Source organism: Micromys minutus (genome assembly GCF_963924665.1).
Source record: "Micromys minutus genome assembly, chromosome: 14".
In the NCBI taxonomy this organism is placed as follows: Eukaryota; Metazoa; Chordata; class Mammalia; order Rodentia; family Muridae; genus Micromys; species Micromys minutus.
The window spans coordinates 10,147,306-10,162,595 of NC_137983.1; the positions used below are offsets into that span (position 1 = coordinate 10,147,306).

Genomic DNA, 15,290 nt, shown 5'->3' on the forward strand with positions numbered 1-15,290 from the left:
TGTTCGCCTGTTTTTTCTATGTACCCCCTCCCTCAGCTAACCCTGAAGTTGAGTCCACTCACCACTCCCAGTGCCCTGCCAATAAACTCCAGGCCTTACGGCTCCAGCACTCCAGACCTGCTCTGTGTATCTAACTGGCTCAAATTTCGTCTCTCCAGCGTGCTGTCTGTTTTCTGCTGCACACTCCACACCCTGTCCCCAAATAAGTCTTGCAACTCCCTAACCGCAGGTTTCCAGCTCTGAGCAAGCTTGGGACTAAGCACTCTGAGGAATTCAGATGGCACTGCCTAGAAGGTCGTGAGGAAAGTAGGGGACGATTCAAAAACAGTGCAGCCTGTCACCACCTGCAAAGTTACCTACCAGCTTGGTTCTTCCATGTTCCTGCCTGTGAAGTGGGCATCACTTAACTTCTTGGTGAGGTTATAATGGGTTATCATAATCCAAAGGTTCCAGAAGCCAAGATGACCGCTGAGGACACATTAACCATTCACAGCTTGGTAATTCGTTTTCTAAACTTCCCTCAATTCTCGGAGAACTGATCATTTTTCAGCCAAAAAGGACAGGTGACATTCGTGGTGTAAAGAAGGAGTCCTCAGAATACAGAGAAGACAAAGGGTGACCCCAATAGACAGAATAGAAAGAGTGTGTCCTAGGAAAGCAAGTCTCAGAGCTGCAGGTTCAGACTCAGGAGGAAGCTGGGACGTGGCAAAGGGCTGCCTCTCCTTCTCCTTCATCCCCCGTGAGCCTTCCTTGCTCCCTACTTAGAACTCCATTTCTCTCTCTGCCCATATCCCTCTCCCAATTTGACTTTTCCCTATTTTACCATATAAGGTATTAAGCGCTCGCTCCTCTATCTGTGTGTTCCCAAGAATGGGACCCTACAAGTGTTTGTGTATAGGTTGAATGTCTTTGGGACCACATCCCAACCCCCCAGCTGTGTCCACCAATGAGTACATTCAGTTCTTGCAAATGCTGGAAGTCTGGTGAAGAAATCATGAAGTCTGTGGGATGTCAGATTTGAGGAGTTCTCCTTTATACTCAGACATCTATCTCCTCGTGCCTTCATAGGAACGGTGTATGCTAGGAAGAAATTAACCTGGCATAAGGAAAGGACAGCTCTGGCATGGAAAGAAATGGGAAGACATGGGCCTTCTTGGTAATACAGGAACCAGGTGAAGAACACCCACACCAGAAGAAGTGGGAAGGGACAAAGCAAACATTCCAACCAAGTTACCTCAGTGTGACTGTTTTCAAGGTCAACAAAAGACCTAAGAGACTTCACTGCAGTGCAGGCACTACCACGTTCAGATGAAGAGTCAGGAAGCTGCTTTTGATTCATAGTAGTTGAAGACATCAGCAGCCCACCCCATGTGATCTCCCAGGGTTCAAGTTTAAAATCAAGTTTAAAATATTCCACAAAGACACTCACTGTCTCCTGGTTTTCTAGCCATGGAAAATGATGGCTGAAATGGCCAGAGAGATAAAAAGGGAAGCTAATAATAAATTGTATCCACAGTGGCCTCAAGGAAGCTATTAATAGTACCTTTAAAAGATTATTTTCTGGAGAGATGGCAATAAAAACTGATTCGACACTGAATCATCCTCAGTTTCCATGTGGATTTGTAGCACACGTAAGAATTGCAGGTTGCTATTTACAAGCGAAGACCATTACACTCTTTGGAACCCTTGGAGATGCTGGTACTGCTCTGGTCCTAACTCTCTCATGGCCTTCAATGTCTTCCAGGAGCCAGTTCCACGGACTCCGACAGCGAAAGCTTATCTTTTGTATCAAAAGCTGGAGCTATGCCACAGTGAGTTGCCTTTGATTCTCCTGGTGGCCCTTGTGACAAAGAGCTGTTCTGGGGTGGGAATAGTCAAGCTGTGTTCATTAGAGAGAGTGTGTGTTTGGAACTGGGACACAACTTTTTACTCCATATGACTTTAAATTGTGGGGGTCTGTGTTTGACCCTCAGTGTGTCAGGACTGAGCCAAGTGCTATGTTAGCTGCAAAGACAACCTTTGAGCTGATTAAGTAAAGACCAGTCACACCGAGAAAAAAAAACAGTTAGGTCTGAATGAGAATCAAAATGCCTTATCAAGCCAGAAATGAATTGTCTTTGTTTGGATAAAAATTGTTTTGCTATTTGGACCTTATATCTGAAAAGGCCAGAATTTGTTTATCTCTACAGAGACGTGCATTACTGAAGAAATGTTACTGCCTCCTCTATTGTACAAAAGTATATCTGAGCCAAATATACCTGAATTTGGGGAGAAAACTCCATTAATAGTGAGAAGTGCTAACAAATGCTTCCAGTTACTAGTAAACACATAACAGCTATATCTATTTTATTAAAGCCATTCCCCTAATTAGATCCTTACCCGTTAAGACAAGTACTGTATTATAAGACTATTACAATAATAAAATACTCATATAGTTTAAAGAGTCATGTCCACTCCACATCACATAGTCACCATTGCTAAGGAGATTATACAGTTTTCATTTTTCCTGATTTAAGTTAGAGTTCAAAGTCAGAGATTCTATACCCTCTAGTCCACACTGGGCCTGGCAATGGGCTCCCCTGGGTCCTTTTCTTCTATTACATTGAAGTCTCAGCGCTAAGAGAAGACAAAAATTCCAAGCCACTCTCAACAAAATTAGAAGCCAGTAAAAGAGACAGCTGTTAGCCTTAGCCCTAAGATAAACACTAAACCTGACTTAAATATAGGACCCTAACAGCAAAGATGTCAAATATTTGCTAACTGATAAAGACTGAAGCTATCCAAGTTCTTATTTTCTCTTGGGATTTAAATCAATAATACCTTAAAAATCTTTATCAGTGTGAGTTGCCTCTGGCTAATTTTCTCTCTTGTGTATGGTTAGTAAAGTCTGTTCTATCCATGGACGGACCACACAGCTCTTTTTTATAAGTTCCAATTTCTGAACCAAATGTTAGCAGAAGTACACTGGGTCTACAAAAAGAAACCCAGGTCTTCTGTAAAAATGTTTTAAAGAACAATTGTTGATTTAAAAAAAAAAAAGACACACAACAACAACAAAGCTTCTCACAATAGCTTCGCTGTTTTCCAGAGCTCAGAAGAAAACAACGTCCGTTTCCTTAACAATCGGATCCTCGTCTCCGAAGACAGGAGTGACCACAGCTGTGATTCAGCCCTTGTCTGTGCCTGTCCAACAGGTAATTGTGCCTCCAGCCTTCAGGGAGCTGAGTTCAGGAGCAAACAGGCTGTTCTGTTTTACGAATAGGCGTTTGCTTCTAATTGACACATTCCCGTGCAGTATTTTCAGAGGAAAAAAAAAAAAAAAAAAACACAGTTGGAGGAAGAAAAACTAATGGTTAGTGTTTTTGTGTATTAAGAATATCTGCAATCACGCCCATACTACAGTAAGTCGACAGCCAATGTTGAAATAGGAATGTCTGGCCGATAATGACGTAATCCTTAGCTCTGGATGATTCTGATATCCTTTGCCCCATTTAGCCTCTCAATATCTTATTTAAAGAGACCAGAAAAGTTCATGCACCAACAGGAACTTTTCCCATCTCCAAAGGTCAAAGAGTATGACTTAGAAAGAAAAAAAGAAAAACAATTCAAACTCTCTGATTTCAATATACTGTTTTTAAATATTGATTTGAGGTCAATGTGAGACTGTTTTATCAAAGAAAGAACAAGTCCAGGAAAGGGGCTGTAGTGGGTTTACTTTCCAAACACCATCAGCGTCACACTTCAGGTAAAAGGCAAAAATCAAATGTTTGTAAATCACTGATATGATGTAAACCTTTAAGAATTGATATAATGGAACTCTTGGAGTCCAACAGTGGTGGAAGGCTTCCCGAACTCTCCTGGGATGTAAACACACTCTAGTGAAGAGATCTGTCTCACATGAATCGCCATGCCTTCCACCAGTTTTTATTACCCATGAATCATATTATCAGAGTCATCACAACTACTACATGTCATACATAGTAACGTGTAAAAGATGAACTCAGTAGAGGAAACATATTTGTGTTCATAAACTTCACGGGAGTCAACAAGATTAAGTGACCCAGAAATGGCAGCCAGGATAGATATTTCCTTTACACCACTGAACATGGGTTTTCATTCAAAGCCAAGGGTGGTTCTCATCCAAGATTTTAGCTTTTAGTTATGGGCTACTATTTACTTGAATGCTGAGCACCATGCTGGATATTTCGTAGCAGAAAGCAGAAGTCAACAGTACCCACTCCTTCCCAGTCAATAGAACATTTGAGATGCTTCTAAATATGGCCGAAATTATCATGAGATACAGACGAGGATGACACACATCGATGTGTAAATGCAAACACTACAGTGATGTGTGGCGTACATGTCAGTAGTGCGTCCTAGTTTACAGATGTGAGGTTGACGTGCTCATCATTTCTTCCTTGCAGCCAATGGGAAGAAACGTTTAATGTATGGGAGCAGAGTTCCTGGATTAGAATCCCAGCTCCACACACTTAGTGAAGGGATTTCTGAGCAAATAGCATAACCTCTCTGGGCTTAATTCCTTTGTCTACAAACTGGAGAATCCAATACCAACAGTCTTCTGGGGGGTGTTGTGGAGAGTTTCTTAGTTGGTTTTCCTATGACATTTCAAACAGTGTGTGGCCCGGGGTAATACTATAAAAGCGTTCATGTATCCTATGGATGTCAATGATAGTGAAAAGTGAGACACAGACCTCCCGAATCACAAGCCAGTAAAAAGAGTTCCCGGGACAATGAAAAGTCTGCCACTGCCATAGTATCTCCACAGTACTGTGATGTCCCACAGTGAATTCCGACGAATGTTATCATTGCTATCAATTTATAAGGAAGTCCAGATTACTTGAAGATAAGCAATTTCACACACACACACACAAATTCCATTTACTGCTTGTTATTTCCCATTCACAACTGTGAAAACTTTCGCTTCCCCTGAGATGGATGCTATTCAGTAACAAGTTCAGTATCCTGAGGTCTTTTTACACATCAATAAATGAGTTTTATTTCTTTCACTCACATTTTCTATCCTCCTTTATTGAGAGTTCACATTAAAAATAAGATAGACAGATGTTTCCATTTCTTTCTTTACCCTTCATTGCCAATAGCTTATCCTTTTTGATTCAATGAATCCGGACTGTATTTTAAAATAAAATATAGTGTCTGTGAGAATGTCTAAAGAGACCCCTGTGGAAGTCCCACACACAGAAATCCATTTGGTAATAGCATTTAAAAGCTCTCAGATTCCCCCTAGGACCCAGGGAGCTCTTGCCTCCAATATCCTTTTGAACAGAGAAGAGTAACAGATGTGAAATTAGGGGGCAGAACAACGTCTGTGCTGTAAGAGTAGACTAGCGGGTAACACGTGGCAACACTTCCGTACCCTGAGATCATTCACATGGAGCCGTCGCCACAATGAAAGGCTTCTTTAGCTCATCTCTTCAGAGATTTATAGATTGAGAATCTGATCCATGTGTCCCTGCTCTTTCAGGTTCACAGTGCTACTTCGTATCTCTGCCGACCTGACGGAACCACCATGGGCTGCCTTCTTCCTGTTTTTACTAAGGTCTGACATCTGGAAGTCTCATTCTCCATGTTTTCTTTAGTGCTTAAATTTCATTCACATGTGACTTTATGCAGCAGCTCTTAAGATTTGAAATGAAGATATTAATAGGCAGATCATCATGGTTACCTTAGGGGATAGGTAGGTATTCGTTGAGTAATGACTGTATGGCTGTTTTCTTATGGTTACCTTAGGGGATAGGTAGGTATTCGTTGAATAATGACTGTATGGCTGTTTTCTTATGCAAGACTGAGAAACATGGTTGTATGCAGGTGAAGCCAGATGTCTGCCCTAGTGGGAAAGTCAAGAGAGGTATGAATAATTCGGCGTTTAAATTTTTTTCTTTCTTTATAGCTGGGCATGGTGGTATATGACTTTGGCCCCAGCACTTGGAGGCAGAAGTGCAAGGGTTTTTAAGAGTTTGAGGCCAGGACTAGTCTGTACAATGAATCCCAAAAATCAATCAATTTTCTTGTTTCTTTTTCTTTCTTTCTTTTATTTTTTATTTTTATTTTATTGTTTTTTTTTTTTTTTTTTTTTTTTTTTTTTTTTTTGTACTATCAAGGAAACCTCTTGAAAGGTCTAGGAAGCTTTACAGAAAACAAAACAAATCAACCCAAGCAAACAAACAAGACAACTAATTTTCCATTTGTTTAAAGTTGGAGATTTACATTGTCAAGTTGAATGAGTCCCTTGGCATTTGGGTGACTGTGACTACAGAAGTCAGAAACCAGTCCATGCAGATTGTCTTTCTTTCTCTGTGCTTTTGGAGAAAGTCTAAAACTTCACTGATGGACATTTTAAAAGGCCGAATAAGAGGAAAGCCAAGCCATTGTCATCTAGAAAGACTAATGAATGAAGTCCTTAGTCCCCCAACATAGGCTATATCTGATGCAAAGTTTGCTGAACTCCCAACAAGTTCCTTGCTTCTCCATTTGTTTGATATAAACTTTAGTAACCTGGTTCCAAAAGTCGTGTGGTAGGGAAAATGATTTTGCAAATAGACAGGGTCCTACTGAAGAAATAAGTGGGGTACCATGATAGAAGAAATGGATTTATCCTACAAGATTCCAAGGCTCCCTAAAGGGCTGTTAGCTACAGTGAAAGTTGAGGATTCCCAATCTGAAATGCCTTAAAGACTAAATCTTTGCATATTGACTGATGCCTCAGTGGAAGGTCCTATACTCGGCCTCATGTGACAAGTCTCAGTCAGTGCACAGATGTACTATAAACGCTGTAAAAATTCCCTTGGGATATGCGTGTGAAGTGTTCAGAAAACATTCATGAATTTGACCTTTGCTGGGACCATGTCTTAGTATGTTTTTTGTTGCTGTGATAAACACCCATGACCAAATGCAACTTGGGGAGGAGAAGTCTATTTGGCTTGGACTTTCCCGTTACGCTCCGACATTGAAGGAAGTGAGAGCAAGGACTCAATCAGAAACCAAGGAGTAATTGTGCTTACTGGCTGGCTCCCTATCTTCTGCTCAGCAGGCTTTCTTATACAACCCAAGACTCCTTGCAGACGGATCTGTACCACTCATAAGGGCCTGGACCTTCCTACATCAATTAGTCATCAAGAAAATACCATACTGACCGCCCACAAGACAATCCAATGGAAGCAATCCCTCAACTGAAATTCAGCAGATAATGCCAGGCCAGAAGAAGCTAACTAGGAGAGGTCCTATGGCCAAGATATCCCCATGTATATGCAAACATTCCAATATTTAAAGTAGATCCAAATCCCAAATCCAGTGCCCTTTGGATAAAGGCATGAGTCTTCTCAAATCGCCAAGGAGTCAGAATAGCACCTGCAGAGATATCCCAATAACTAGAGACACTTGAGGACAAAAGGGATTCTTTAGTAGGTAAAAATAAATAAATAAAATAAATGGGACTCCATAGTTTTACCCGAAAACTTCCCTGCCAGCTGAAGATATGAGAAAAACAACTCCGTAGTCACCTGAGGTTGCCTGAGTGACTCTTGTGCCTCATCACTGTCCTTTGAAGGCTGCAGTCAAACGAGTGCTGTAAGTTCAAGACCAGCAAGGGCTGTGCAGTGAGTTCAGGATCAGCCTGGACTAGGGAATATGAACCCGAGAGAGAGAGAGAGAGAGAGAGAGAGAGAGAGAGAGAGAGAGAGAGAGAGAGAGCGCTAGGGAGAAAGAACTTTTCAGGCCATACCAAAAGCAGCTTTGTTATCTTTGTGCAGAGAAATGGTTTTATTTTGCCTCTGAATCTGAGTTTTAAAAAGGCCTCTTCCCACACAACCACTGTTTCCCAGTTAATGTAGGAGACAAATGGTATCAGCTGGAAAACCCTCCAAAAAAAGCTAGAAACAATAAAAGCAAAGAAATCCTTTAAGACCCTGAGAAACCGAAGTCTCTGAAACATGGTTTCTTCTGACGCTCTGAGCAGGGACTGCCTAGAGGGATCTTGCTCAGTCGGCATAAAGTGGAAGAGTTTTTCACAGCCAACTCCTCAAGGGCATCTCTGGAAGACTATTAAATCCTGCATTGTTAACCATGACTCAGCTGATTTAGGGGCATCAGAGGCTAACACACCCTTTTACTGGCTTTTTTTTTTTTTTTTTTGGAGTTGTTGAAGATATATTAGTACTTAGCCCAGGCTAGCCTCCAAGTCACCCTCTTCCTGCCTCAGTTTTCTCGGTGCCTCAGTTTTCTCGGTGCTGGGATTTTCAGCACTGCACTGCTGTGACCAGCCTTCCCATGACTCTTCACTTAAATAGCTCAAGTCCATGTTGGGGATACAGGTGGAGGAACACAGAGGTGCTGTTTAGTTTTCCTTCATCCCAAGAACAAATGCTTTCTCTGTCATGGCCTGGCATGTGTAAATATGAGATTCCTTCCTGGGCACCAAGAGCATGCTCAAAATCTAAAACTAAAACCTCAGATTCCTCCATTGCGATCCAACTGCTAGGACACAGATACTATTAACAGTCATCATCCTCACCCCCCACCCCACACCCACCCTACCCCCACTATTACCACCATCATCACACACAGAAATCAAATTGTGAACTGTTCTACGTACTAACAACATGGCTAGGAAATACTACTTTTAATGTATGTTGCCTTCGTAAGAAATGAAGGGCAGAGATGGTGTGGAAGACCTATGTGCATCTCTGCCTTCTGACCTGGTACCTGGTGTGCCTGGCCTGCTTTCTGCAGGATGCATCTCTTCCCAGTAACTGCTTTCTCCTCTTCCCTGAGGTTTGCAGCATCCTTTTTGGGCAGGGTTTAGTGGAGCAGGTTTAGACAGCGATCCTGCATCCGCTCTTAACTCATCACCTGACTCTCTGGGTTCTTCTTGTGCATGACGGTGACGGTGCAGGCCAGGTGGGCTCCTACCGTCAGAGGTGTACCCCATCTATCTCCTCACGTTTCTGTACAGAGCCCCAGCATGGGTAACGTGGTGCTCACACGATGGCCCCTCCAAAGGGCTTTTCTTCCCTCAGAGCCTGCCAGGGAACCACAATACCAAGTGCACGTGATTTGTGTGGATCCTGAATCATGCAGGTTTTCCAGATGCTGCACTGATTGATGATTCAGATGGCAAAGCACAGCCTCTGAAGGGGGTTCCCATCATTCTGAGAGCTCCTCCTTGTATTTCTGAGGCTTCTTTATCTTAGCGGCTTACTGGGCTTAACCATCCGGGACACATGCACTCATGTGTGTGGTGTGTGTGTGTGTGTGTGTGTGTGTGTGGTGTGTGTATATGTGTGTATGTGTGGTGTGTGTGTGTGTGGTGTGTGTGTGGTGTGTGTGTGTGGAGTGTGTGTGGTGTGTGTATTGTGGTGTGTGTGTGTGTGTGTGTGTGTGTGTGTGTATGTGTGTGTGTGGTATATGGTGTGTGGTGTATGTGTGGTATATGTGTGTGTGTGTGTGTGTGTGTGGTGTGTGTGTGTGGTGTGTGTATATGTGTGTGTGTGTGGTGTGTGTGTGTGTGGTGTGTGTGTGGTGTGTGTGTGTGGAGTGTGTGTGGTGTGTGTATTGTGGTGTGTGTGTGTGTGTGTGTGTGTGTGTGTATGTGTGTGTGTGGTATATGGTGTGTGGTGTATGTGTGGTATATGTGTGTGTGTGTGTGTGTGTGTGGTGTGTGTGTGTGGTGTGTGTGTGTATGTGTGTGGTGTGTGTGTATGTGTGTGTATGTCTGTGTTTGGTGTGTGTGTATGTGTGTGTGTTGTGTGTGTGTTGTGTGTGTGTATGTGTGGTGTGTGTGTGTGGAGTGTGTGTGGTGTGTGTATTGTGGTGTGTGTGTGTGGAGTGTGTGTGTGTGTGTGTGTGTGAGTGACTATATTAGCATGTGCATGCCTGTCATTACAGAAGAAGGCAAGCTAGAACTAAAGTCTAGGAGCAAGCATAGATTTCCGTCGCCCTTCATCGATAGGAATCTATGCATTTGATAACTCTCTTGCCTTTAAACACAGGGAAAAAGCCACATAATAGGAATAAATCTGATCTCCTTTGATGCCTAAAAGATCAAGCATGAAAAATATTTGAGTGTCATTTGTTATGAACCAGAATTAGCTTCCTGGAGCTATTTCATAAATTGACCCATAGAAGCTGGACCGCACACTGTGCTTTGAAACAGTGAGTTAACTCATCTCTGGCTATTTTCATAAACTACAAACATTTACTTAAAAGTCAGAGATATTAGGGCTAGCTTCATGTCCCATCTGATAAGGGCCCTTTTTACCAAGCCTGAGTTTATTCCTTGGGACCCACAGGGTAGAAGGAGAGAACCAGCTCCTGCAAGTTATCCTCTGGCATGTGTATAGCCCAGTGTCACACACAGTGAAGAAAGAAATACAGTAAAACATGAAAAGACACTTAAAACCAACTTCTCGCCACACTTGGAAACACAGATGGAGGAAAAAATGCAATCATAAAGAACGCAATTATTAGTTGATTTTTTTTTTTTTTAAAGAAAAGTCTCAGGTAGCCCAGGATGGCCTCAGATTCTCAATATAGCTGAGGATCAATTTAAACTTCTGATCCTCCTGTCTGTGCTGAATGTAAATGAGACTTGAAGCTTTCTCCTGGCTAATCTACATCTCCAAACCCAGTAGCCGATAACCTTAAACTTTTCATTATATATACATATATAAAATATTCTAAACTGCCCAGAACCAGACATTATTCTTATCCTTTAATAATTCATTGGCAGATACTGTCGGCTTTTAGAATGTGCACAGTGCTTTCACTCATATCCTACAGAGCATTTGCTGAAATGCTTTACTTTTTTTCCATTTGCTATAAGATTTGTGACTAGGTGTTATTCCCCCAGACCCTTAAAAAAAAAAGACAAAGCAAAACAAACCTGCCTGAAGTCCACACACTTCCCGATGAATTCTGTCCATTAGCTTGCTCATAGGTAGGTTTTTTTTTTTTTTTAATCATGACTTGATTATTTCAAATGACCTATACACCTTATAAGGTATATAAATCAAGTAAATCTAAGTCTAGTAAAATTCTCAGGGTCTGAATGAGTGAATAGCCCCTCACTAGCTCATCTCAGTGGGGGCGGGGAGCAGTAGGGAGAGGGCATAAGTAAGGAAATGGTAAGCATTCTGGCATTTAATAACAAGTACAAAAACTTCACCTCTTTGTACCCATAAAGTTAAATTAATTCAGCTTTTGCATCATAAAAATTCATTATCCTGCAGTTGGAGTAGGGTAATGACAAGTCAGTTACAAAAGAGGCAGAGGTGAAGGTCAGTAAGAAAGACACGCTGTCATGTGGCCGGTTGTCTTATTTGACTCAGAATCTTGAAATGAAAAAAATATCAAACTTCTTAGCTTCGTAAACCTGACTTAGGAAGCTGGTGAGGCAGGCAGGGGTGCTGGGGAGCACGTGAAAGGGTGGGGGCCTGCCAAAACAAACTCTAGTCTTTTTCTTATCTGGCTTCCCTGAGGATCCTGCAGTCATTTGGAATCTAAGTGTTTGGAAGCTTGCATTCCACCAGCTTACCACTAAATGTCCATAAAGGAAAGCCACAGCTGTTACCATCAAACCCCACAAACAAGAAGGGTCAGTAGAAATCTGTACACAGCCCAAAAGGTGCCACAGGCCTCATGGTAAACCCATCTAATCTCATGACCCAGAGATCATGAAAAGCTGGGGACCGTTGGATTTTAAGGAATTCATCCTTGCCTGAGACAGGAGTCTGTTTTCTGATAACCCCTTTGTGAAGGTTTTGTTCCTCTGGGGTTTTGTCTAAGGTTTGGCATCTTTCTTCCCTATTGTGAGATTGTTTAAGGACGTGTGAAGTCTGAGAGGGTCACTTGCTTCTTAAATTTCAGGAACTACAGAACACGGCAGCCTCGGAGGGCCAGGTGGTGGTCCTGGAATGCCGGGTCAGAGGGGCACCCCCGCTGCAGGTCCAGTGGTTCCGGCAAGGGAGTGAGATTCAGGACTCTCCGGACTTCAGAATTCTCCAGAAAAGTAAGTTGAGGTGTCCTTCTCCCGAGTTTCAGCTGGATTTGTTTCTGGTTTCCGGAAAAGTAAAAAAGACATACATGAGCTCTTTTGTGTTTTCAAAGTGGAATGGGACTAGATGGTCCGTACCGTGCAGGGAGTCAATTAATGTAACTCAACACCTCCCCGTGCCCTCCCCTTCCTCACAGCACCTTGTAAATGTGGGATCAAAAGAACTTCTCTGGTTGCTCATCTACAGATCTAACACCAATGTGAGTGTTCCCTCCCTAGTTCAGCCTTCTATACAGACTCTTAGGGACATGGCCTTGGTCACATTGGTCACGTGGTATTACGTAGCTTGTCAGATAAAATGCCTACTGCAGTAACGCCTTCAAGCTTCTCCTCGGTGTTTGTTAAATGATAGGCCACTCCTTGCATTGACAGGGCCAGAGTAGATGCTCTTTTTGTTCAAGATATTCATAGAGTTGGCCCTTAATGCTGGTATTTGCCTTCTAACCTCTTCCAAAATGCTACCAATAGAATACACAAGAGAACCTGTCTACTCATTTCTATGGAAGAATGACGCAAACCAAGCTCAGGAGCCCCTTTGAAGTGAATGAGATCTGTAGGCCTTTTCTTTAGGATAAAAATTCCCACATACTCACATAGCTGGACAAATCATTTGGAGAGGTTCACTCGTCATCGTTGGAAGCCTGTCTGGAACTACCTTGTGTCACACTTCCCCGTGCGGTTCTGTATGCATGGAAATGGGAACTGGGTGGCTGGTGCCTTAACTCTGTCCTGTACAGAGGTGGTCCATGCGGTTTTTGCACAGAAAGCCTAACCAATGCCATGGGAAGAAAGGGGTAGGTTAATTATCCCTGAGACCCTGTTCTAATACTATCCCCTCTTCTTTTTCCTTTCTCACATAAACAGAACCAAGATCAACAGCTGAACCGGGTAAGAGCTTTCTGCTATTGGGGTAAATGTATCTTTTGGTTTTCAGTGGGTCTTTGTCTCTATTTCAAAGCCACACACCACACTCAGTGGTGTGTTTGCAATTCCTCAGGAACATGAAACTGTCTTGAAACAATGTCTTCTTTATCACGGGGTCTGTGCACTGCAATCCTCATCATTCTTTATTAGTAAAACATTCTGCTCAGACAAGAACATTGGGCTGGGTGACTTACGGCTTTTTTCAGATATAGTGTTTTATACTCAGACTCGTGATCCAAAAGTAAAGCTTTCTAAAGTTCCAGTAGAAAAGACAAATCTGTTGCAGGCTAAGCTTTTGCTGACCACAGTAAAAGCTTGAAGAAAGTCACCATGTCCTAGGATCTCTCTTCCTTACCAGTTCATCTGACCTCACCCAAGTGCTCTGTGATCCAAGTGTGTGTGTATGTGGGGGTAGTGGCTTCTTTTTTTTGCCTTTGACCTTGTATATATTTATGACTCCCCATGGACCAAAAAGCTGCGTGTCCTGGTATCTCATAGTACTTGTTCCCGCCCCCCAAGGTTGTTTTCTTTTGTATTTTTCCCATCAGCAAAGACACAGTCCCACTATTTCTTCACAAAGGTTAGAAAAACATGTCATTTCCCTGTTGCTGCTGCTGCAGCAGCAAGTGGATGCTGCCAAATGTGCCCTTGGAGCCGTGGCCCTGCCCTGACCCTTGCCTGGGAACTTTAAGGTTCCCAGTTAGTTATAACGGGGCATGGCAGTGTTCTCTGCCCCGGAGCCTGTCAGATCTGAGTGTCAGGTCATTGAAACCATTTAGTGATGCTCTTCATTTAGGACGGGACGTTGAAAGGTTGATTCTTAACATCCTTTGGGAAGGACTGGAATTGACCTAGTGGCTTCTGGGTTACAGCTAAAGCATGCCACCCCATTCAGTGTGTGGGTCACCACATCAAAAAGAGCAGTCACTTTCCACGCTGTGGAAAAAGACTGCTTTGTGTTTTATTTGCGATATGTCTTTGTGTAATCTTGAATGATGTTAGGTCCTTAATGGATGGAATGTCCGTGTGTGGTGCATGAGACTTAATCCCGAATGCACATAAAAAGTAAAGGCCAGGCATGTGTAACTCATGGGCAGGGCAGGAAAAGATGGATTCCTGAACTCCATTGCTCAACTAGCCCAGCCAAATTCTTGAGATCCCGTGAGAGAACCTGTTTCAAAAACTAAAGGTAGATGGATAGAGAATGGTGCAGTGGTTCAGAGCACTCAGTGCTCCTGATGAAGACTCTGGTTGGGCTCCAACCAATCACGTAGCAGCTCACAACCATTTGCAACTTCTGTTCCAGTGGTTACAGCGCCCTCTTCTGACCGCCACGGGCATCCTGCACACATGGTGCACTTAACATGCAAGCCAAACACTGATACATATAAAATGAAGGTAAATAAATATTTAAAAATATAAATAAATATATATAAAAATATATATTATATATTTATAAAATGCGTTTTATAAATATAGAAATAAAATATATAAATATATATAAATAAAAATATTAAAATATAAATAGACACACAGATAGATGAGAATAGATAGATACATACATATATACATGCATGCATACATACATAGACAGACATATGTGTGAAAAGATATAAGGGAAAGATATAATGCCAACCTCTATTTTTAGAGACATGCTCACATGTACACATACCCGCACTAATAAACACACAGATGTATATTTCTATATCAAGGGACTGTGTGTTCGTGCGTACATCTTCAAACGACTTACTTTTCTTAAACAAGCTGATTGGTTACTATATCTAATCAGCCACTGGTTCACTCGGCTGCAAAGAACGCATGCAGGGCTGGCTTCTCCAACATCTGTATCTTAATCACTGTCAAGTAGAAAGAGAAAAACACACACGGCTACAGAACATCTGAGGCTAGAGATAAATTTTATAGGTCTCGGTCCGTGATGTTTTCCAAATGCTAAAACACAAATAGCCTTTGAAATCCAGGACAATATTTAAACAGGTTTTATTGCTCTTTCTTTCCTTCCTCTGACACGGTTGTTTCCTGGTCTCTCATTTCTGTCTCTCTCTGCCCTACAACCTTCCTTCCCTCCCTTCTTCATCAACTCCCTCATTCGTACCCAGTTTTTCTTTTCACCGCCTTTATTATTCATGGGTAAGACACTTCAAGGCTCTAAAAATAAAGCTGAAATTCCCTAGGATCTAGATATGGGTCCATTAGGATTACACATTTAGCTAAGGAGAAACTAGCTGACTCCTTTCCCCGAGCATTTGTGCAACTGGAA

The 15,290-nt window shown here is 42.3% G+C and overlaps 1 protein-coding gene across 4 annotated transcripts in view; it reads left to right on the forward strand.

The window, feature by feature from the left end:
* The window catches only part of PALLD (palladin, cytoskeletal associated protein), a 375,798-nt gene that overhangs the window by 177,116 nt on the left and 183,392 nt on the right, over positions 1 to 15,290 (forward strand). For all 4 annotated transcript variants that reach the window (XM_080928550.1, XM_080928551.1, XM_080928552.1 and 1 more), the window contains exons 4-8: positions 1,745 to 1,811; positions 3,089 to 3,194; positions 5,504 to 5,578; positions 11,902 to 12,043; positions 12,953 to 12,976. In XM_080928550.1, coding sequence (XP_080784676.1) covers positions 1,745 to 1,811; positions 3,089 to 3,194; positions 5,504 to 5,578; positions 11,902 to 12,043; positions 12,953 to 12,976 — 414 coding nt within the window. The remainder of the gene's footprint in view (positions 1 to 1,744; positions 1,812 to 3,088; positions 3,195 to 5,503; positions 5,579 to 11,901; positions 12,044 to 12,952; positions 12,977 to 15,290) is intronic.